Source organism: Sorex araneus, chromosome 11 (assembly GCF_027595985.1).
Source record: "Sorex araneus isolate mSorAra2 chromosome 11, mSorAra2.pri, whole genome shotgun sequence".
Lineage (NCBI taxonomy): Eukaryota > Metazoa > Chordata > Mammalia > Eulipotyphla > Soricidae > Sorex > Sorex araneus.
In genome coordinates this window covers 48,429,767-48,452,649 of record NC_073312.1, presented here as the reverse complement: position 1 = coordinate 48,452,649, position 22,883 = coordinate 48,429,767, and the positions used below count along the sequence as shown (strand labels likewise).

The 22,883-nt window shown below is 44.8% G+C and overlaps 1 protein-coding gene across 1 annotated transcript; it reads left to right on the top strand.

Moving 5' to 3' along the window:
* Positions 1–103: 103 nt before the first annotated feature.
* Positions 104–21,817, top strand: UFD1 (ubiquitin recognition factor in ER associated degradation 1). The gene is made up of 13 exons (XM_004607475.2): positions 104–238; positions 361–530; positions 4,296–4,428; positions 4,797–4,829; positions 5,072–5,193; positions 6,972–7,102; positions 9,420–9,492; positions 12,457–12,525; positions 14,530–14,595; positions 15,058–15,105; positions 16,761–16,849; positions 17,927–18,008; positions 20,884–21,817. Exons 2-13 carry the CDS (start codon positions 528–530, stop codon positions 20,956–20,958), a joined length of 924 nt encoding a protein of 307 aa, XP_004607532.2. The 5' UTR covers positions 104–238; positions 361–527; the 3' UTR covers positions 20,959–21,817.
* Positions 21,818–22,883: the final 1,066 nt, after the last annotated feature.

The following is a 22,883-nucleotide window of genomic DNA, read 5'->3' as shown; positions in this document are numbered from 1 at the left end:
GGGCGGATGAAAGAAATATTTTCGTCTTAAAGTAAGCATGTTGACACGTCAGCAAGGGCCTCAGTTTAGGACTTCAATAAACTCTCGATCTAGGTGGAAGGCGGATATGTAGCTGACTTCCGCCCGAGTCCACGATGGCTGAAGCGAAGGCCGGAAGCTCCACATGCATTCTGGGTAGTGTAGTCAGGAGAATGGGCCGTACCTAATTCATCTTGAGGGGAGTACTATCTAGCATAAGGTAATTTTAAATGAGTATAAGAATAACTTTGACAGGGAAAAAATATGGAAGTTGAATTTTAATGTATGCCCCTGTGAGATTTAGCTGTTAGGATCTTTGCCTGATTTTTTTTTCCTCTGCAGACGACCCCGATCCGCGGCACCGCTCCTCAGATTTCGGATCCGGAACTTCCGGTGAGCGTCCCGGAGCGTCCATCCCCAAGCTGCGGCGTCGGCTGTGAGGAGCGCTGGTGCTTGGGCTCCATCCGAGCCTTTTCTGGGTTGAGCGGCTTCGGCAGCGGTGACACATCATGGTAAGTGTAGCCGGGAAAAACTCGGGGGCTGGGACTTGACGTCAGGGTGGCGCGGACTTGAGGGCAAGGAGATGCCGAGTCACGCGGGCCTGCGCCTGAGTCGTTTGCCCGTCCCGGGCGCATCTGGCGAGAGCCCGAGCGTTGCCCGCCACCGCCTTGGCTCCTGTCCACTTGTCTCGGGCCCGGTTCGCATTTCCTTGCAGTTGAACTTGAGCTCCTTAAGGGTGAAAAGGAACCGTCTACGTGTAGGGCCACCCAGGGGTCTCCAGAGTGCTGGACACGGAACACACCGAATTAAGTAAAACTTTGTTGGGATTGTGAAGCAAGTAGTTGGGGTGGTGTGGGGGGGGGGGGGTCCCGGAGGCGGAAGTGGAGTGGGCGTCCAGGTGGGAGTAAACACTCAGCTTTTGCTCTTTCAGGACTCGGTATCTCTTGGTCATGTGATCATAGCCAAACTCTCCTAGCTTTTACTTTCATTACAGTGTTAGTTCCCCTCCCCCACCACACACACACACACACACACACACACACACACACACACACACACACACACACGACTCTTAGTTTGGGGGGGTCGCGGCGATAACACACACCGACTACAGAGTAAGCCCTGACACTGCTGGGTGTTCCCCCCCCCACTCCTCACACTCCTCCCTTTTTTTTTTTTTTTTTTAATAGACCTGCAGCCAAAGACCTAATAGCTAAAGCAATCTTGAGGCAAAGAGAAGTGGAAGTATCATGTTACCTGATCCCTGAGCGCAAAGCAATGAGTATTCCCTGAGCACAGTTGGATTTTGGCTCAAAAAACAGACAAAAATTTTAAGTAAATAAAAATTAGCCTACCGATTGGGAGAAGATAGTAGAACATTGTTTATCAGGTGATGAGGAGTTCATATCTAAGTATATTTAGAAACTCCTATAACTCAATTATACCAGAAATATAGCCCAAGGTAAAAATAGAAGGGCTGGGAGATGAAAGGGTTAGAGCATGTGCTTCCCCTGCAGGGTGTGGTTTAGGTCTGGTTTAGTTTTAGGTTTAAGTCTCCCCAATCATCTTGTGGAGAAACCCCACCCCCATCCTAGCTCTGCTGGGTGTGGGACCGAAGAATAAATAATATTTAAAATATTTTAGGGGCCAGGTAGGGCATTTGCCTTGCACATGGCCAACATGCGTTTGATTTCCAGCACCCCAAATGGTCCACAAGCCCCACCAGGAGTGATCCTTGAGTACCACCAGGTATGGCCCAAAAGACAAAAAAAAAAAAAAAATTTGACAGATGATCTAACTAGATCTTTAAAGAGGATACATAGACCAGCAGATAAAAAATAAAAAACTTTATTTACAAGGGAAATGAAGATCAAAATATCTCACAGGTGATATATCTCACCTGTGAGAGTGACATCAAAATGAACGTCACGTATTCATGAGGGTATAAGAGGACCTTTGTTTTTGTTTTTTTTTGTTTTTGTTTTGCTTTTTGGGTCACACCTGGTGATGCACAGGGGTTACTCCTGGCTTTGTACTCAGGAATTACCCCTGGCTGGCAGTGCTCAGGGGACCATATGGGATGTCAGCCACGTGCAAGGCAAATGCCCTACCTGCTGTGCTATTGCTCCAGCCCCACCTTTGTTTTTTTGTTTGTTTGTTTGTTTGTTTGTTTTTGGGCCATACCTGGCTCTGCATTTAAGAATTACTCCTGGTTAGCTCAGTGGACCATATGTGATGCCAGTGATTAACCTGGGTCAGCTCCCAGCAAGGCAAGCGCCCTACCCACTGTACATCCTCCCACCCAGTATAGTGAACCTTTGCATATTGTTTGTGGGAGTGCAACTTGGTGTAGCCATTTTGGGAGATGCTATGGAGATTTCTTAAATTGAAAATGAGAATTACTGTGTGACCCAGCAGTCCCTCTTCTGGTTTTCTGTTCAAAGGATATAAACTCATTAACTTGATATGTGCATCCAGATGGACATTGCAGCATTAGTAACTTTAGCTAAGATATGGAAATAATCTAAGTGATCACTGATAGATGATTGGATAATGAAAATGTCTCTCTTACTTTGGGACATTCAAGCCTGAATTTACCCCATAACTAGTTGTGAGTTTGTCTTGGGCCACAGTCAGAAGTGCTCAGGGCCTACTCCTTACTCTGTGCTCAGGGATCAGGTAACAGGATACCGATACCTCCATTTTTCTTTTCTTTTCCTCAAGATTGCTTTAGCTATTTGGTATTTAGTCTCTGCTGTGGGTGGAAAGACCGAATCACTCCTGGCAGGACTCGGCAAATGTCTGTAGTGCTGGGGGGTTAAACCTGGGTTGCCGAGTTCTTGGCTTGGAGTGCAAGGCAAGCCAAGTGCCCTACTGCAGAACTATCTCTCCAGCTTGGCTAGTTGTGTAATCTTTTATTCCAGTTAAGTTCTGTGCAGAGTATTAAAGAACTTCACCGGTTTCTTCTGCTCTAAAGCAGCTTTTCTGGAATTCATGACTTATTTCAGATTCTCAGATTCTTTACTCAGGTGATTATAGAGGTAATTTCCCAGACAGGAATCTGAGGATTTCTGTCTGATTAAAAAAAAAAAATCAGGGAAGGAAATGGAGGTCATTGGGATTGGGATGAAGGGTTGTCAGCTCAAAAACCTCTGCTGTGGGGCTGGAGCAATAGCACAGTGGGTAGGGCGTTTGCCTTGCATGCGCCGACTGGGCTCGATTCCCAGCATCCCATATGGTACCGCCAGGAGTAATTCATGAGTGCAGAGCCAGGAGTAGCCCCTGTGCATCGCCGGGTGTGACCCAAAAAGAAAAAAAAAATAAGAAGGTGATTATAATGCAGTTTGGAATACAGAGAATACCACTGGGAAGAGCTGGGTTCTTATTTTGGTTTTTGGGTCACACCCAGTGATGCTCAGGGGTTACTCTTGGTTCTGCACTCAAGAATTATTCCTGAGGGTACTTGGGGGACCACATGGCAAACGAGGAATCAAACCTGTGTCTGCCCTGGTCAAGGCAATTGTCCTAGCCACTGTACTGGGAATGGTTTTTTGTTTGTTTTTTCATTAAAACCCTTTTTTAGTGGAATCCATAGTTAAGATCAGGGGTCTTACCTGTTTTGTGGCATTATGTCACTGTTTATTAACATGAGGGAGTAGAATATGAGTGCCCCTATAGGCAGAGTCCCAACCCTAGGAAGAGTAGGGGAGGCTCTTGAAGACATGATAGCCAGGTAAGCCAGGAGAAGGGCCTGGGTCCCTCCTGACATCTGTGGGGAGTCCTTTCCTAACCATCTACTTAAAGTAGCAGAACCTGGCAGATAGCACAGACTCAATAAATAGATGTTTAAAAAGAAATTTTAATTGGTGAGAACAGGAAAGAATTCCAGGGAAAAGGCCCAACAGTGGGACCTGGAAGGTTTAGGAACTTGTGGAACCATAGTACTCATCCTGGAGATGTATTCAAGGTCCTGCCAGAACCTGGGGAGCAGGAAGCACAACTATGTTAAAAACAGGTGAGATGTGACTAGTTTTGTGTTTCAGCAATATTACTGTATCTCCAAACTGGTAGAGGTTAGGCAGAGGGACAAGACTGGCATAAGGATAGGTTTGCCCCACACCGTGCCTTACAAAGTACCACTCTGTCTCATTGGGGATATGGGGAGTGTTTGTTTCTTAGAAAACATTTAACACTATCAATTACCCTGTTATGTTTGGATATTGACACAAATAAGTGTACATTTATTCTATCCTAACACCAGCTTCTCTTCCCTCTAGTTCTCTTTCAACATGTTTGACCACCCGATTCCCCGGGTCTTCCAGAACCGCTTTTCAACACAGTACCGCTGCTTCTCCGTGTCCATGCTTGCAGGGCCTAATGACAGGTCAGATGTGGAGAAAGGAGGGAAGAGTATGTGCTTGTTTTTATTTTGAATAGTTACCTTTCCCTGCCTTAGCTTTTACTATATCTAGCCAGACTGCCCTTCTTTTGCATGTATAACCACAGCTGGTTGTTCTGGTAACAACGTTGGTTGCCCCAGTTTTGATAACGGTGGGTGGTGGTAGGGGTTTTTTACTGCTTATTGTATTATCATACGTTAATTATGACAAAATCCAATCTTACATCAGAATAGATTACAGCAAATTCTTTATAAAAGCCTTATGAAATCCTGGCTACTATAAAAGTATTGGTGCTTTAAAGATATAACAGAGAATACATTTTAACTTTTGTTCTTTCATTTTTATTTTCTGAATGTTTCTTTTTTATTCTTTCCACAGTAATTATGCCGCCGTCAGCCCTCGATCAACTCAGTAAGTATTTTACTTGAGACCTAAGGTACCATGAAAACAGAAGCCAAGTATCATTCATCATCTCTGAGGGGAGTTGTCCCTGGAAGGTGTCTATCTTGGTGAAGAGAGCCAGGGCCATTGGTGCCTTTTGAGGTGTTAACCAAATCTCTAGGGATGGTGCCAGGGACTCAGCTCCAACTTCCTTGTTTGCGAAGGGTTCCATTCCCCTGACCCTGGCCTCATAGCTGTCTGTTCATTTTCAGGCCGACTTAACATTACCTACCCCATGTTATTCAAACTGACCAACAAGAACTCAGATCGCATGACACACTGCGGTGTGCTGGAGTTTGTAGCTGATGAGGGCATTTGCTACCTCCCACACTGGGTAAGTGAGAGCCACCCTGGTTTCTGGATTTCTGTGCCCCTGATCCTATTGTGTAGTGGGGAGCTTCATAAGCAGGGGCAGCCCCCAACTTCTGTGCAAGTCCTACTCCTTGAGTGACACTGCTGGCGGGCGGAGATCGGGTATAGTGCACAGGGCTTTCCACAATGAATTTGTGAGCAAGTAGGTGATCCCTGCCTGGGTGAGCAGGTGATTAGTTAGAAGCCACCACCATTCTGTTTATCTGCAATGTCCTGGGTCAGGCTCTTTTCAAGTAATGGAGCAGGACTATTTCTGAAGTGGTCTAACTACAGCATTTCAGCTATTTATAGCTTTGCCCCCAGTTTTTAGTAATTTTTTTCCAGTTCATTTATAGCATGTATGTTTTGAAGACACTTGCCTGTAATTGAATTCCCGTGGCAATGAAGCAAGGGTTATAGAGGTTCCCTAGCCTCTGCTGAAGAACTGACCTGAAGTCTTCCCCTCTCTGGGGGGGTTGTGTTGAAAGGCATTTTCTGCTGGCTGCTGAACAGCAAGTATCATCTGACGGGGAGCTCCCAGCTTCTTTGGGGCGAGTCAGCCTGGTTTCAGTGCTATGGGGGTTCATCTTAGGACTTAGACCAAAATCCTACCCAGGACCCAGAGACATTGGATGTGTGCCTGTCAGGCAGTATGTGCGTAGACCCATGTATACATACAGAATCCAAGCTCAAGACAAGCCTCCCAACTACTCTGGGGCTCGAGCAGGTGTCTGAGCACCCACCTTTCCTCACACTTTCTGTGACTATCCTTCCTTCAGCCATCAATTCAATTCCCTTCCATTCTAGGAAGCGCCACTCCAGAGTCACCATCCTCTCTGCTTCCAGGTTCACTTGCTGCTGCATTCTTCTTGACCATCTTAGTGAAGCATTCGCAAAGGGCTGTGATGTCTGGGTTTGCTTCTAGGCAGCTTTTTGTGGCCTCAGGCCAAGGAGTAAAGTTGAAATATCCAATGAAACAACCTGGGGTGGGAGGTAAAGTCTCACTCAGGTGCTCTGTAGTATTGGAAGTTCTCGTTCAGGCTAAAAACAAGAAAAAATATGCCAGAACACACAGCATTTCTCATTTCTGACCCACCTTTCTTGCCTAATTCTTCTAAATGCCAAGCTTGTTCTTAGAACAAGAACATAAACCTACCACACTGCCCATTCCACAATTGGAATGGGGCTGTCTTTGACAGTGGAAATGACTTCATATAGCAGGTGTTGCTGGGACTTCGTTACCTCCACTACAGCATCAGCTGAGTGACTATACGTAGTCAGCCCACCTGGCAATATCATCCTATGTCAAGTGCAGCCCTACTTTCCCTGGGACTTGTAAGTTGTGTGGGACACGTCTGGGCAGCCAGCTGCCCCCGGGAACACTCCTCCCCTCCCTGGGTGAGCCTTGAGCTGACAGCTGATGTTGCATCTTCCTCCCAATAGACCATTTCTCCGGGGCCGGCAGAGATGCTCCCATTACCACTACAGCAGTCTCCTTACTGGCCTGCCTTCCACATCTCTAGCTTGCTTGCTGGCTCACTAGCAATTTTCCAGCTTCCTGACTTCAAATCACAATTATATTACTGGTCTCCAGGTCCTTAACTCAGGCTATTCTTTCATGCCCACGCCCTCCCCCCTCCCCCCAAAAAATGAAAAAAGTTCAAGTGAATTTGAGATTTCATCAGTTCCTTGTATCAGTTCAGGGCCATTCTACTGACCTTTTGATTTTTCTGGAGCCTCACTAAAGCCTTCTTTCTTTAGATGATGCAGAATTTGCTACTGGAAGAAGGAGGCCTGGTTCAGGTGGAGAGTGTCAACCTTCAAGTGGCCACATACTCTAAATTCCAGCCTCAAAGCCCTGACTTCTTGGACATCACCAACCCCAAAGCAGTGTATCCTTTAGCAATAAGAGACAAAACAAGGTTGCTCTCGCAGTTGGTAAACAGCAAGTGCATTATTCAGCATTGGTCTACTTTGGGGATCACATACATGCTTGAGATTGAAGTTGTGACAGGAGAATCATGGCATCTAGCTGATATTTCTGCCATGACTCCTAGATGTGGGACCTGGACAGGTGCTTTGGACACTCTGTTGTCCATCCCCCCTGCCCCGCCACAGGCTCCTTGTGGCCCAGCCCAGCTATGTACTTTCCACCTACTTGAGTGTGGAATCACTGCCTAAGTACATTTTCTCTGTCCGTCAGCCAGAGGAAAGGAAAGGATTTAGGTTCCGGTGAGTGTAGTCACGGAGAGTATTGTGTGTGCTTAGGCCTGCAGTCCTGACCGCTGGTTTGGAGGCCCCAGTTTAATTTGCGATCATTTTATAGAGTGCTCACTCCACCACCTGCTTATTTCAAAATGCATACTTGAAACAGATATTAAGGGGTGGGGGTGGGGAGTATTTTTTTCTTCTTTTTTTTTTTAATGCCTTTACCTGCTCTACCACTGAGCTGCATCCCCAGTTTCAAACAAAAGAACTGAATTACACAATGTTTTAAAAACTGCCTCCTCTTCTCCACCTGCACACTTGTCTTCAATGCAATCCCAAGAGCAAGTTGCTACCGACTAGATCCTGGATCTGGTAGGCTGTGTTAAGTCCTCTAGCTACTACTGTCTGTGAACAGTGTGTCCTGTGGCCAACTTGTTGACTCATTGCAGTCGGGGGAAGAGGATGGTGTCTTGTGACAAGGCCTGATTACCTGGGCTTTCAGAGCTTTGCTTTGGAGGTCCTTGTCTGCTGTCAGTGGCCACAAGACTGCCTCAGTGACCTTCGGATAGAAAACCCATGTGGGGAACCATAGCAATAGTAGAGTGGGTAGGGCTTGCATGTGGCCTTCCAGGGTTTAGTCCCCGGCACCACATACAGTCCACCAAGCCCCATCAGGAGTGATCCCTGAGTGCAGAGCCACGAATAAGCACTGAGCACTATTGGGTGAAGCCTAAACCAAAATTTAAAAAAGAAAAAAAGGAAATAAAAACAATTCCATTTGGCTAAGGCATAATTTCCTTGTCTGAACATTTGTGTTATTCAGGGTTATTTTTGTTAATTGTTTTTAGTTAGTATTTACTACAATGAAAGTAAATTCTTTTTTTTTTTTTTTTTAATTTCCTTCTTCTCAAGTGATGCTCAGGAAGTAAGGGGGCCTCTTCAATGATTCTCTTCTAACCAGGCCAAGTAGTTCATTGCAAGGGCCTGAGGATGTGATGTTGTTCTGGTCCTGAGATACCAGGATACCAAGGCCACCACAGCAGTGCCATGACCATCAGGGCCATGCCTGTTGGTGCTTGGGAGCACAGATCATGCTCTGGGGACCATGTGGTGCCAGGAATTAAACCCAGGTTGGGCATATATTAGGCATATGCCGTAACCACTGTATTGTCTCTGGGTCCCTGAAGTTTATAATTAAATTTGTTTTTATTTCTGGGGGTGGAGAGATGGCTCCACAGGCTGAGCACATGCAGGAGACCCGGGTTTGATCATGCTGTGCATGGTCATCTAGACACTGCCCAGAGGCATTCCCCAAATACTGAGCTGGGAATAGCTTCTAGACACTGCCAGATCTTTCCTAAAATCAAAAATGTATTTTGGAACAAACTCCTAAAGTTGAGTTACCAACCAAAATATAAAAAGAACAAAAGAATAAAAATTCTCTGATTTTTGAGAAACTTTTGAAGGAACCTGGGAACCTATCTATGACTCATTCTTTGTGTGTGTTCTTTGCTTTCATTGGATTTATTTATTTACCTTTCTTTTTTTCTGTGCTGGAAATAAATCTACAGCCTTATTGGGATTTTAAAGTCAACTTGTTAAACTATAATGCACCTACAATAAAATGCATAATTTGGTGCGTTTGACAAATGTGCATACACCCTATATCACCAGTTATTCCACCTTCACAAGTGGTTCCTTACGCCCTTTATTGTCAATCCTCACTGACTCTAGATCCAGGTTACCTGCAGCTGCTTCCCACACTCGGGATCTGTCTCTCTCTCAGGGTTCTGTGTGGTGGAACCTTATCAGTCTTTTATGACTCAGTCTTTTCCTTAGCAGAGTGTTTGTGATTGCTGACTGAAAGACTGTTGTGTCAAAGCCATGTGTTTTAGTGTCAGCATGGTTTACTCTCTGCCTGATAGTCACCATCTAAACCCCTCACATGCATTTCAGACTTTAGGCGCCCATCCAGTCATGGTTCCTTAACCATGTGTGCAGATTGGAAAACGCATTGAGAAACTTTGCCTGTCTGACCACCGGGGATGTGATTGCGATCAACTACAACGAGAAAGTGAGTGTCTCAGTCATGGGACCCACAGTGCCTGGAACCCAACTCCATTAGGTCAGGGTCATTAACAAGTGGCTGTGTGCTGTTTGCTTGTTTTTTGGCGGGTCGCAGCTGGGTTGGGTTTAGGGTCTGTTCTTAACTCTCTGCTAAGGTGTTGCTCTAGGAATCATTGTATGGGATAATCAGACTTGGGACTGTTGAACTGTTTGTCCAGCCCCTACAGTTTGCTTCTTAAAATCTATCGGTTAGGCCAGGGAGGTGGCTCAGAGGTCTAGCACATACTTTGCCTGTGTGATCCCAGATTCTGTCCCCAGCACCCACAGTTCCCAGAGCACCACCAGGAGCAATCACAAAGGACCAAGCTAAGAGTAGCCCCTAAACAATTCCAAGGTCTGACCCAAACCTACACACACACCCCCCTTTTTTTTTTAATGAGATTTTTATGCATCTATGTTTCGAGCCTTGCATTAATTACTTAGCAACTGTTTAACTGTTTGGGGAACTTCTTGCATTTACTCAGTGAGGTGAATGATTATCAGTTACAGCTTCATTTACCATGGTAGCCAAGCTACCTGCCCTTTGTGCTTCAATTGAAAAGGTCTTTATTGTGTCCTTGGAATCCTTTCAGCCTAGGTGCATATACAAATACAATGGTAGTAAGTTAAGGTATTCTACCATATAAAATAGTAATAATGTGGGACTAGAGCAGTAGTACAGCAGGTAGAATGCTTGCCTTCCACACAGCTGACCCAGGTTCGATCCCCAGCATCCCATATGCTCCCCTGAGCCCACCATGAGTGATTCCTGAGTGCAGAGCCAGGAGTAACCCCTGAGCACTCCCAAGTTTGGCCCAAAAACAACAACAAAATAGTAATAATGTTTAGGGTATAAGTCTCAAAGATGAGAATCCTGAATAATAGAGCTCAGGGAGAAGGACAGAGGAGGAAAGAAATCAAGGAGGGAAAAAAGAAGATAAAAAAGGAAAGTAATGGAGAACAGAGCTTAAGGTTTCATTATACTAATGATGTGGAAGAATGGTATAGTTATATATCCAAAGCACAGACTTAACAATGCTGAAAACATGAGATCTAACCTATGACCACAAATTTATTTTATTTAATTTATTTATTTATTTTTGCTTTTTGGGTCACACCCAGCGATGCACAGGGGTTACTTCTGGCTCTACACTCAGGAATTACTCCTGGCGGTGCTCAGAGGATCGTATGGGATGCTGGGATTTGAACCTGGGTCAGCCTCGTGCAAGGCAAACACCCTACCCACTGTGCTATTGCTCCAGCCCCAACCACAAATTTTGTAATGTGCCATCAAGGTGATGGGGGTGGAAGGCATGGAGTATGGAAACACTGGTGGAGGGAAGCTGATATTGGTGGAATTGGTGTTGGAATATTATATGCCTAAAACCCAACTATCAGGGCCAGGACAACAGTACAGCAGGGAGGGTTGTATTGTAATCCCAGTCATCCTATATGGTTCCTGTAGTACCACCAAGAGTGATTCCTGAGCACTGCTAGCTGTGGCCCCAAAACAAACAAATAAAACTTTGTAAATCATGGTTCTATGAGTAAAAAGTTTTTTAAAAGAATTATGAAAAATAGTGTAGAAAACTATTTACAATTATTGCAATTTGTATTTGCATTCAATAATTAAACCATTTGAAATCATGTTTTTAGAAAGTGAAAATTAATTTCAGATAAAGTGTGCAATGCATAAAATTAATCGTAGCCAATGTACTTGCATATACTAGTACTTTCACTGGATTTAGTACCTCTGGTATATTTCTTTCTTTCTTTTTTTTTTTTTCTTTTTGGGTCACACCCGGCAATGCACAGGGGTCATTCCTGGCTCATGCACTCAGGAATTACCCCTGGCGGTGCTCAGGGGACCATATGGGATGCTGGGATTCGAACCCGGGTTGGCCGCGTGCAAGGCAAACGCCCTACCCGCTGTGCTATCACTCCAGCCCCTTCTTATTCTGGTTGCAACACTGTTAGATTTATGACCTACTGATTAATTGTGACCTACAATTTAAAACACTACTATCAAAAAATGTAAACATGTCCATAGTAACAGTTGGTGATAATAAAACCACTGGAGGTAGAGCAGGGGTTGAGTGTACAAACGGTTGCACATCCATACAGTAAAGTATTTACCTTCTATTAAATAATGAAATCTTTGAAAATAGTCTTGGATCTGGGGATGTTGCTCAAGCCATAGAACCTCTTGCCTTGCATGTGTGAGGCCCTTAAAGACAGACTAGGCGCATCGAGGCTTCTCACTTTACTCTGATGACTTGTCCCCTAAGGTTGAAGGTTTTATAAATTGTGGGACTGTCCACATTATATATTATAAAACCCAGATGTATTCTAGGTAAAAAGAAAGAACTTCAGATGATTTTTTTTAAAAAGTAGAACATACTACCTCTACTTCCTTTCTGTTTGTTTTCTCCTCCATACATGAAAACATCCTAGAATATGTGGACATCTTAGACATCCTAGACATCTAATAGCCTAGTTCTCCCTCTTGGAGAACCTGACAAGCTACTGAGAGTATTGCCCGCTTGGGAGAGCCTGGCAAGCTCCCCATGGCGTATTCATATTCCAAATACAGTAACAGATATATACATACCTCTCGGAGAGCCCGGCAAACTACCAAGAGTATCCTACCCGCATGGCAGAGCCTGGCAAGCTACCCGTGGCATTTGATATGCCAAAAACAGTAACGAAGGTTTCATTCCCCTGACCCTGAAAGAGTCTCCAATCGTTGGGAAAGATGAGTAAGGAGAGGCTGCTAAAATCTCAGGGCTGAGTGTAATAGAGATGTTACTGGTGCCTATTCGAGTAAATCAATGAACAACGGGATGACAGTGATACATGAAAACATCCTAGAAGCACAGCAATGGAACTGGTATTTACCTTTTTAAAATTGAGCCCTTTGTTCATCCCACAGATTTATGAACTGCGGGTGATGGAGACTAAACCTGACAAGGCCGTGTCCATCATCGAGTGCGACATGAATGTGAGTGGTTCAGATGTTTGCGGTGCAGTTAGGCCTAAAAGAGGATGGGCAGTCAGTGTGCCCTGTAAGCCATTGCCCAGGAAGATACAATACAGCCCTTGGGACCATGTGGGTAGAGAGGAGGAAGATACTGCCAGAGTTTTGTGGCCAGGCTGCCCATCCTATGCTCCATCTCAGGACCAGTGTGGCTGGCACAGTTGCTGCCAGTTCTGACATTGCTGAATCCACTGCAATCTCGGTCCTGCCCCGTGTGGTATTCTTCGAAGCTAGGAAAGTCTTCTCAGCCCTGAGTGGGAAAGAATGGAGTGTATACAGTAGCCTGGTGGAATGCCGGGGAGTGGTACTGAGCATAAACAGAGCCAGCTCAAAAGCTAACCCAAAAAGACCAAAATTTAAAAAGGACTGGAAAATCGTTAGTACAGGGGTTAGGTGCTTTTCTGACACACAGCAGACCCTAGTTAAATCCCCAGCACAACATAAGGTCCCCAAGCATTGTCAAGAATGATCCTGAGCACAGAGCCAAGAGGAAGCCCTGTGTGGCTAGGGGAGAGGGATGAGGGGAGAAGCAAACAAAACACTAAAAGGCTACACATTCTCTGGTTCCATTGGTACATCATTTTCATCATTTTTGAAATAATAAATTTCAGAAATGAGGGCTAGAATGGTGATGTTCCTGGAAGTGAGGGCAGCAGAGAACGGCAAGGAGAGAAGTAGATATAGTTAAGGGACAGGCTGGGGACCCAGGTAGTGTTGGATCTGTTGAGTGTCTTGATTTGGGGGATGTAGACACCTACAGTGGTAATAAAATTGTGAAAAGGTAATATAAAACCAGAGCAGTCTGAGTAAGGGTTGGATTGTATTGATATTTTTATTTTGAGAATGATACTATAGTTGTTTCGTAAAATTTCCTAGTGGGCAAGCCTCAGTGGTGGTCTGAGTCCTTTCATCTTGCAGGCGCTCTCCCTGTTTGAGACTGTATTTGGAGGGCCAGGTGGATCTATATTCAGTTCTTTGTTTCCAACACAATGCACCTTTTTCCATTCAGCCTTTCCTCCTTTTCCTCCTTTTCTTCTGTAACATGCTATCATTAGTCTTACTGTACTTCAGCGCCTTCTTCTTATATAATTCACTAGTTCTATTAGGGCAGGAATTACTATTAGGGTTTGTTTTACTGTTTTAACTGTTTAGGTTTCCTTGCTGCTGTTTTTGATGCTTCAGAAGAAGTTTCGATTAAGAAACTAAAATTGACACCTGAAGTATATAAAAATATATAGTTAGAAGACTAATATCCATGGTCAGGGAAAACAGGGATTAGGAGGACTGGTCAATGGTTGAAATCAACCACCAGTGTGTGGGGGGCAGAGGGTAGGTAAGATAGAGAAGAGACCAGTGTGACAATAATAGCTGGGAATGATCACGCTGAACAAGATCTGAGGGTTAAAAGTAGGTAAAGGGATATTCTTAATAAACTTTCACAGTCAATATTACAAACCACAATGCCCAAAAGGACAAAGAGAGACAGAGAGAGACAGAGACAGATACAGAGACAGAGAGAGAAGAAAAGCCCTTGCAATAGAGGCAGGCAGGCAGGCTGTGGGGGGTGGGGAGTGATGGGAGGGAACCTGGGGACACTGGTGCTGGGAAATGTACACTGGTGGAGGGATAGGTGTTGGAATACTGTATGACTGAAATCTAATCATGAACAGCTTTGTAAGGATTTATTTCAGTCATTCAATGGAAAATTAAAAAAAAAAAAATTCCTAGTGGGGTAATGGGAAAAGTGAACAAGGCATGTTTCTTAACTATGTATATGAACCCACAGTTGTATTATTTAAAAATATAAATTGGGCCAGGAATGTGACAGAGATAGTATTTGCCTCAGTCATTCATTGAGGTCGTAGGTTCCATCCCCAGCACTATCAAACAAAGAAAAAAAGAAGAAGAAACAAAATATAAAGCAACCTAAATATGGCCATGTCTCAGATTGTACTTCTTGGGATACAGGTTGACTTTGATGCTCCACTGGGCTACAAAGAACCTGAAAGACAAGTCCCGCATGAAGAGTCCACTGTAAGTCTCTCCTCTGGTCCCAGCCTGGTCTGCAACCTTTGGTTATGATGGGGTCTTTGGGAATAATGCCGTATAAGGTCCTGGCAGCACTCCACTATGTGATCTCTGCTGATGCTGACCTGAAACATTCCTTTACCTCTGCCAGTCCTGCTCCTGGGGGGACCATGTATCCTTCTTGTTGGAGTGTGGAGCATCAGGCAAGAAAGGCCCAAGAGGGGCCAGAGTGATAGTATAGCAGGTAGGGCATTTTCCTTAAATACAACTGACCTGGTTTCATTCCCTGGCATTCCATGTGGTCCGCCAAGCACTGCCAGCAGAAATTCCTAAGCACAGAGCCAGTAGTAACCTCTGAGCATCTCTGGGTGTGGTCCACAAAACAAAATAAAAAGGGGGGAGGGAGGCAATAACAAATTTGGTTGTCCCTGATGAAATGCTTATCTTGCTTTTCTGCCACCCTGTCAGGAAAGTGAAGCTGACCACAGCGGCTATGCTGGAGAGCTGGGCTTCCGTGTGAGTATCTGGCCACACATTTTCCTTGCATGCATGATTATGCCATCTACTCCTTTCCCAAGTCTTCTGTACCATTCTGGGGACCTCAGCAAGATTTAGGTTGTGCATATGTGTATATGGCACTTTTTCAAATAGCCCTCTTACGTCTCCGTTTGTCTGAAATTCTCCAGTTTAAAGCACTGTAAAGCAAGTCCAACCTTTCCTTATTGGTGGGGGGGGAGGGAGGAGAAAAAAGTCTGTACCGTAAGAGATAGATACAGGGGTTACGGTATTTGCCTTGCATGTTACCGACCCAAGTTCAACCCCACGCACAACTGGGAATGATCCCTGAACATTGAATCTGGAGTAGTTCCTGAACACCATCAAGTATGGCCCCAACTCCCCCAGATAATAATAAATTAGAGCCTTTGAGCAGGAAAGATAGCTCAATAGGCTGCACATACACTTTGCATGTGATATGCCTGACTTTGATCCATGGCACAACATGGTTCTCCCAAGCACAATAATTTGGAGTAGCCCCCAAGCATTGCCACCAAAACTAACATATAAAAATAAAATTTTCGGGGCTGGAGCAATAGCACAGCGGGTAGAGCATTTGCCTTGCACTGGGCCGACCCAGCTTCGATTCCCAGCATCCCATATGGTCCCCTGAGCACCGCCAGGGGTAATTCCTGAGTGCAGAGCCAGGAGTAATCCCTGTGCATCGCCAGGTGTGATCCCCCCCAAAAAAAACTGGAAAAAAAATAAATAAAAATTTCTGGGCTAGAGCAATAATACAGTGAGCAGGGTACTTGCCTTACACATAGGAGACCTGGGTTCGATCCCCAGCACCCCATATGGTCCCTGAAGCCCTGCCAGGAGTGATCCCTGAACAAAGAGCCAGAAGTAAGTCCTCAGCGTCACTGGGTATGACCCAAAACCAAAACACTTTTTAAAAAATCCTAACTGATCTACCCAAAAGTGAAAAAATAATACAACAGACACATATTTTCTCTTCATTTACTCTCACCTAATAAGACCATATTTGCTTTTTTTTTTTTTTCCTTTTTGGGTCACACCTGGCGATGCACAGGGTTGCTCTACACTCAGGAATTACTCCTGGCTGTGCTCAGGGGACCATATGGGATGCTGGGAATCAAACCCGGGTTGGCCGCGTGCAAGGCAAATGCCCTACCTGCCGTGCTATCGCTCCAGCCCCAAGACCATATTTGTTTTGACCCTCTCTAAAATCTAAAATCCTGTCCTTTTTCTTTGCCTACACTGTTTGAAAGTAAGTTGCTCTGTGACCCTCGAGCCCTGCTGCCCTCTGTGGGAAACGGGTGTAGGGGATGGTGTGAGGGAAGGAGTCAGCAAAGGAGGCAAGACTAGGGGGCTAAATTGTGGGATAGTACAGTGGAGGCCTTAGCCCACGTTCAGGGTCAGAACTAGGTGGCCCTGCAGACTAACCTCATTATCAGCTGTGGACTGAGGCAGCTGTCAGCTCATAGCTCTCCCCTAGGCAATGGTCCCATATCCTCTGGCTCCCTGTGCTATAGCAGCTGGGGTTGAGGGCTTGAGCTTGTATCCTCGATGTAGTCCCTGAGCAAAGGACACATGTATGCTGGTGGTCACACTAAGGGTTCAGCGCACATACACTCTTCTGCTTGACTCTCCAGGCTTTCTCTGGCTCTGGGAACAGATTGGATGGGAAGAAGAAAGGTGTGGAGCCCAGTCCTTCCCCAATCAAGCCTGGAGATATTAAGAGGTGAGTTGACCCTGTCTCTGCTCCCACTGGCTGCCTTGTCACTGTCTAGCCCACAGAGGGTATATGTCAGACCCCTGTGTCTGGGCAAGACAGCCCGCTGCTGCTCTGGAGAGTGAGCCAGGATCTCCTTTGTTGGGTAGAGCACTGCAGGTCAGTGTTTGCCGGGGCAAGTGTGTTGTTACCTTCTTCACCCACCGAACCTCTCCCCCTGGGGAACAGCTGCTGTCCCACTCCCTCTGCCTCCAGTTCAGTCCCCAGGCACCTGATCAGAGCTCTCCCCTATTTAAAACCTTTTGATTCCATAGTTATATGCTTATTTTCCTGTTTTGTGAGCTCAAGTAATTAAGTCACATGTTGTCAGCTTCCCCCAAACAAGCAGGACATGCCTCACCTAGATAGTTTTTTCAATTCAGTCCAGAGACTTGGAGAGCAGATTTCCTGCTTTAGGGGCCCTAATGGTAGCTGCCAGACCATTCTGCTGTGCATATTTGCGCAAAGAAAAATGCTGTGAATGGGGATTTACGTGGTCTCTTTGTTTTTTCTTCTTGGTTTGGGGGCCAGACTCTGGACTTTTTCCTGGCTCTCTGCTCAGGGATCACTCCTGGTGGGGTTTGGGGACCATATGTGGTGTTGGGATTTCAAACCAGAGTTGGCTATATACGGGCAAACACCTTAACCCCTGTACTGTTTCTCCGGCCCTTAACCCTGACTCTTAAATAGTGAAATGATTTCAATGTAAATGTGATCTTTTGGGTGCTCTGGCAGCCTGAATGGTCCCTAGGGACCTCCAATTCTACAGGCTCCTGCCCAGCTGCTTCCTTCTGAGGGAGATGTTGAGCAATGGGGTGGGTCCAACACCAAAATAGAAAATAGTGAATTTTAGGATGCCACAGAGATAGTACAGCAGACAAGGTGCATACCTTACACATAGTTGACCCAGAGTCAATTCCCCAGCACTGCATATTATCCTCTGAGGACATAGCCAGGAGTAAGCCAGGTGTGACCCCAAAAACGAAAAAGTATTAGTCATTTTTTTTTTCTTTTTCCTGGAACTAACATTTCTCGCTTTCTCTACAGAGGAATTCCCAATTATGAATTTAAACTTGGTAAGATCACTTTCATCAGAAATTCAAGGCCTCAGGTCAAAAAGGTTGAAGAGGTGAGCTTATTTCAAATGAGAATTTTTATTTGCTGGTGATGAGGAGGGGGATTCTTTCTATTCTAACGATGTTTGTCATGTTTTACCCCACCTGGGATTCTCTTCCTGGAACCTAGATTGTGCTGCAGAGGCTGTGGGGTCCAAGCTACCTTCTAACATCACCTGCTAGTGATAATCAACACCTTATCAACTTATAGATGTTTTGTCCTTAATTATTTAATTCCTGGGAGAGTCCAATAAGCAGCTGCTTTTGTTGGTTTTGATTTTGATGATGCATCTGGTGTTGCCAGGAATTGAACAAGGGCACTTGCCTAACGCATGGGCTCCAGTTCTTTGAGCTATCTTCTGGGTCCAGCATCTGCATTTCTACTTAAGGGAATATGAAAGCTCTTAGAAGTCAGGGTCAAGAAGAGGAGCTCCTGACTACAGATGATCTGCCTAAAAACTTTACCACTGGGCCAGAAAAATAATATAATAGGTAGGGCATTTGCCTTACAGCTGACCTGAATTCAATACCTGGCACACCATGTGGTCCCCCAAGCACTGCCAGGATTACCTCCTGAGTCCAGAGCCAGGAATAATTCCTGAGCATCACTGGGTGTGGTCCCCAAACAAAACAAACAAACAAAAATAGATATAAACTCTTCCACTGAGCCTTGTGGAGAGAGCAGCTCTCTTAGCCTGGGAGTACTCTGGTATAATGGGAAAGGAAGGCTTCTGAGACACTAGGCAGTCGGTACTAGCAAAGTGTGGTGCTTTTACCTTGGGTGCACTTCTTTTTTTTTTAAAAAAAAAAAAAATATATATATATATACACATATATATTTTTTCATTTTTTAGTGAATCACTGTGAGATACAGTTACAGACTTACAAACTTTTGTGCTTATGTTTCAGTCGTACAATGATTGAATACCCATCCCTCCATCAGTGCCCATTCTCCACCACCAGTGTCCCCAGTATCCCTCCCACCACCACCACCACCACCACCACCCTCGCCCCGCCTCACCTCTGTGGCAGGCGGATTCCCTTTTACTCTCTCTCTCTCCTTTAGGGTGTTGTGTTCTGCAATGCAAGTATTAAGTGGCCATCATGTTCAGTCTATAGTCTACTTTCAGTACACATCTCCCATCGCAAGCGGGTGCTCTGAGCATCCTTTACTTGGTGGTCCCTTCTCTATCTGAGCTGCCTTTTCCCCCAGCATGTGAGGCTGGCTTCCAAGCCGTGATGTAATCCTCCTGGTCCTTATCTCTACTATTCTTAGGTGTTAGTCTCCCATTTTGTTACCTTATATTCCACAAATAAGTTCAGTCTTCCTATGTCTGTCCCTCTCTTTCTGACTCATTTCACTCAGCATGATACTCTCCATGTTAATCCACTTACACGCAAATTTCATGATTTCATCTTTTCTAACAGCTGCATAGTATTCCATTGTGTAGATGTACCAAAGTTTCTTTAGCAGGTCATCTGTTCTTGGGCACTCGGGTTTTTTCCAGATTATGGCTGTTGTAAATAGTGGGTGCACTTCTTTTAGGAGCTAAAACTCTCATAACCCAGTGCATCCTTCATATGTTGTACTCACACCCCAACAATTGTGAATGGCACAAACACCTGCATGTTCCTTGTGTTTAGAGAACACCGGCACTTGAGACCCTCTGCATTTCTGGTTCCTTCTCTGCAAGTCCTGGACTTGTGGAGAGTTAGGGGCGCAAGGAAGGCAGATGCACAGTGCATCATTCAGGTTGGGCTGTCAGGCCATAAGCTACTTCCTGGCTGCACAGTTCTTGCTGAAAATGGGACTGGAGTTATATATCTAACTCTACTACATCCTTAAACCCCAATAAAGCCATGGAACAGGTTATAAAGTAAATGGATAGCAAAAAGAAAGAGTGGGCAGTTGCAGTTAAATGTGATAAGAGCAGGACAAATGGTAACTGACCTCATAGGTGGCCATAGAAAGCTTGGTATAAACAGGCTATGAAAAGAACCAAGAGGCAGTTGGTTTAGATGGCAGAGTTGAAAGGCACCTCTGGAAAGGAGAGCTAACAATGGAATGTCTGTCACAGAACAGAACGCCGCACCCTCCTTTCCCTTGTCTTGTTCGGGGGCCTTCTCCCAGCCCGGGGAAGGCTGGAGACTTATTTTCTGAAGCCTGTCTAGACCTTCTACGTTGCATCAGCACCTTGGATAGCACAAGCAAATTAAGAGAAGGAGCAGTCTATAACCTGAATATTGTCACCTTTGGTGTCCTTCCTCTGCCTGACACCCAGACATCTGGACTTGATGCTGTAATTGGAGGCAGGAGTCACTTGCTGTGAATAGTTTGACAAGCCCCAGCTCACCCCAGGAGAACAACTTTGGAAAGCACCAAGTTTACATGGTAACATTCAAATTATAGGAGTTTAGAAGAGATTAAAGAAGCCAAAGAAGAAGAAACCATTATGAAGTCGTTTCCTCTAAATGCAGGGCATGAGTTTTTATATTTGTTGGGTTTGTGGTCCATACCCAGCTGTGGATTACTTCCCACTCTATCGTCCATGAGTTTCTTCCGGCAGGACTCAGGATCAGATACATACTAGGCAGGCACTTCTGTACTCTCTTGATAACATGCCCCACAAAAATGAGAGAAATAGATAGTAGTCACCTTAGATCTGGGTCACAAGGAGTCTCCAAATGTACAGCTCTGAAAGGATGTCCAGTGCAGACAAGGAAGCCTGAAGGCCCCAGGGGACACTACCCACCATGTGTTATTAAATGTTGCAGACAGTTACAGACCGCAGGACAAATGGAAGGCATTGTAGGAAACAATAAGCAAAATTAAACATTATGTAAGTCTTCTAGAAGTTTCAGAAAATAATATTTCATCTTCACATTTAGGATGAAGCTGGGGGCAGATTCGTCGCATTCTCTGGAGAAGGACAATCCTTACGCAAAAAAGGAAGAAAGCCTTAAATTGGAACTGTTGGCTGACTGGAAAATAAAAGAATCGATTGCAACATAATGGCTTTTAGTTACTGGCTCTGACCGGGATGAAACTATATCTGGATGCTCTGTGACTTTTGGTTTGCTTAGAGTTACCTAAAAATGACCGCATTTGACATTGAAGTAAAACAGCAAGACTTCATGATGTGTGCTTGGTTTGGGGAAAGAGAAAAACCAACTCTGTTCCTGAGAGATTGAAATTTCTCAATTTCAGCTTCTCAATTTCAGCTCAGAGGGCCACTCCCACTCACTCACAGCCAAAGCCTCCTTCCTACTTCCTGACAAAGGACAGTGGAGGGAGTTTAATTGCTCTGATTTGAAGTGTTCTCTATTTCAGTTTATCCTTTCTTTTTCCTGGTCCATAGCTTAGAAGTTGCCTCAGGCCTAGGGGTTTAAATAGATACTCTATAAAGTGTTTATTCCATTACTCTGGCTATAATTTAAGTATTTGAAGAAGGTTGTTTTGTTGTTTCAGTTTTTTTTTTCTTCAAAAGAACTGCTCAGAAAACCAGTCAAAATGCCTTTCCACTTTTATTTTTATTTCATATGAAAATAACTGGTTCCTTAACAAGTATGTTCTATAATGAAACAATTTTGTGGCAACGCACAAATGTGATTAGAACAAAAATGTGCTAACAGTATCTTCTTTATCCTTCCCTGTATCCCAAGTCTGTTTTACTGTATTAAGTTATCTGAGGTTCTGCTAGCCTGTCATTTTTTAACTATAGTCTTTGGTCTCAGATATTCACTATGTGATATATTCTGACATGTTAATCCAGTTATTTAAATCTCTTGTTCCTCAAAATAAAACAGCTGATGATTAAAACCAGGTTGCCTCTGTTTGATTGGATACACATGAATTGGTGGCTGGACAACTCACCAGTCATTGGAGGAAGGACACCACTAGTGCTTGCAGGTGACATTTGTTGTACAGTATGGTTTGAAATAAGTCCTCTGGGACTTCTGGACACTAGAGTGAGAAATGAGACTGACAGGGTGGGGGTAAGGCACACTTCTGATCCCCATGGAATCTCCCTTTGTACTGGCACTCCATCCAATACTCAGAGAAGAGATTGCTCTTGGAGCCCAGAGTCTACCTACATATTCTCAGAGAAGCATTAAATACTGATCTTTATGACCAAGGCTAGGCCTTGTGGCCCAAAGTAACCACTGATGATCCCTAAGAGTGATCCCTTAGCATAGAACCCTGAATATAGCTAGATGTGCTCCCCTTGGCCCAGCCAAAACCAAGACTTCCACGCCTAGGTAAATCAGGAAGTCAGCCTATATCTTAGCTCCCCACCAACACATTTAACGTCCGATGAGCCCTGATAATTTTGTGAGTTCACATACGCCTAAAGTGGACACTGGGAAGATGACCACTGTAGCCGAAGCTTCGGGGAAGCCTTAGTATGTAGTATGTATATACTTACTAAAATGAACTGGCTCCTGGCTGGAGCAATAGTACAGAGAGTAGGGCGTTTGCCTTGCACGCGGTCGACCCAGGTTCAATTCCCAGCATCCCATATGGTCTTCTGAGCACCACCAGGGGTGATTACTGAGTGCAGAGCCAGGAGTAACCCCTGTGCATTGCCAGGTGTGACCTAAAAGGCAAAAATAAATAAATAAATAAACAAATAAATAAAATAAACTGGCTCTTTGGACCTGGGAGATAAACTATGGGCTGGTGTGCTAGAGGTTGAATCTCCTAAGCCCAGAAACGACCCTGAGCTGGAGTTCAAATGAATAACAACCCAGTACGGCAGGATTTGGCCCAAAAACAAAGAAGAAAGGACCTGGCATTGACTGCATTGCTTCAGAAACAGCCAACTTATACCCGCGAGACATCTGGCCAATGACAACTTATCTCTGGGGCTCCCAAGGCTCTGTCGCGG

Coding starts and splice junctions, on each gene's coding strand:
- UFD1 (XM_004607475.2), top strand. Junction 4,429..4,796: donor TGTGGAGAAAGGAGGGAAGA/GTATGTGCTTGT, acceptor TTCTTTCCACAG/TAATTATGCCGCCGTCAGCC. Junction 4,830..5,071: donor GTCAGCCCTCGATCAACTCA/GTAAGTATTTTA, acceptor GTTCATTTTCAG/GCCGACTTAACATTACCTAC.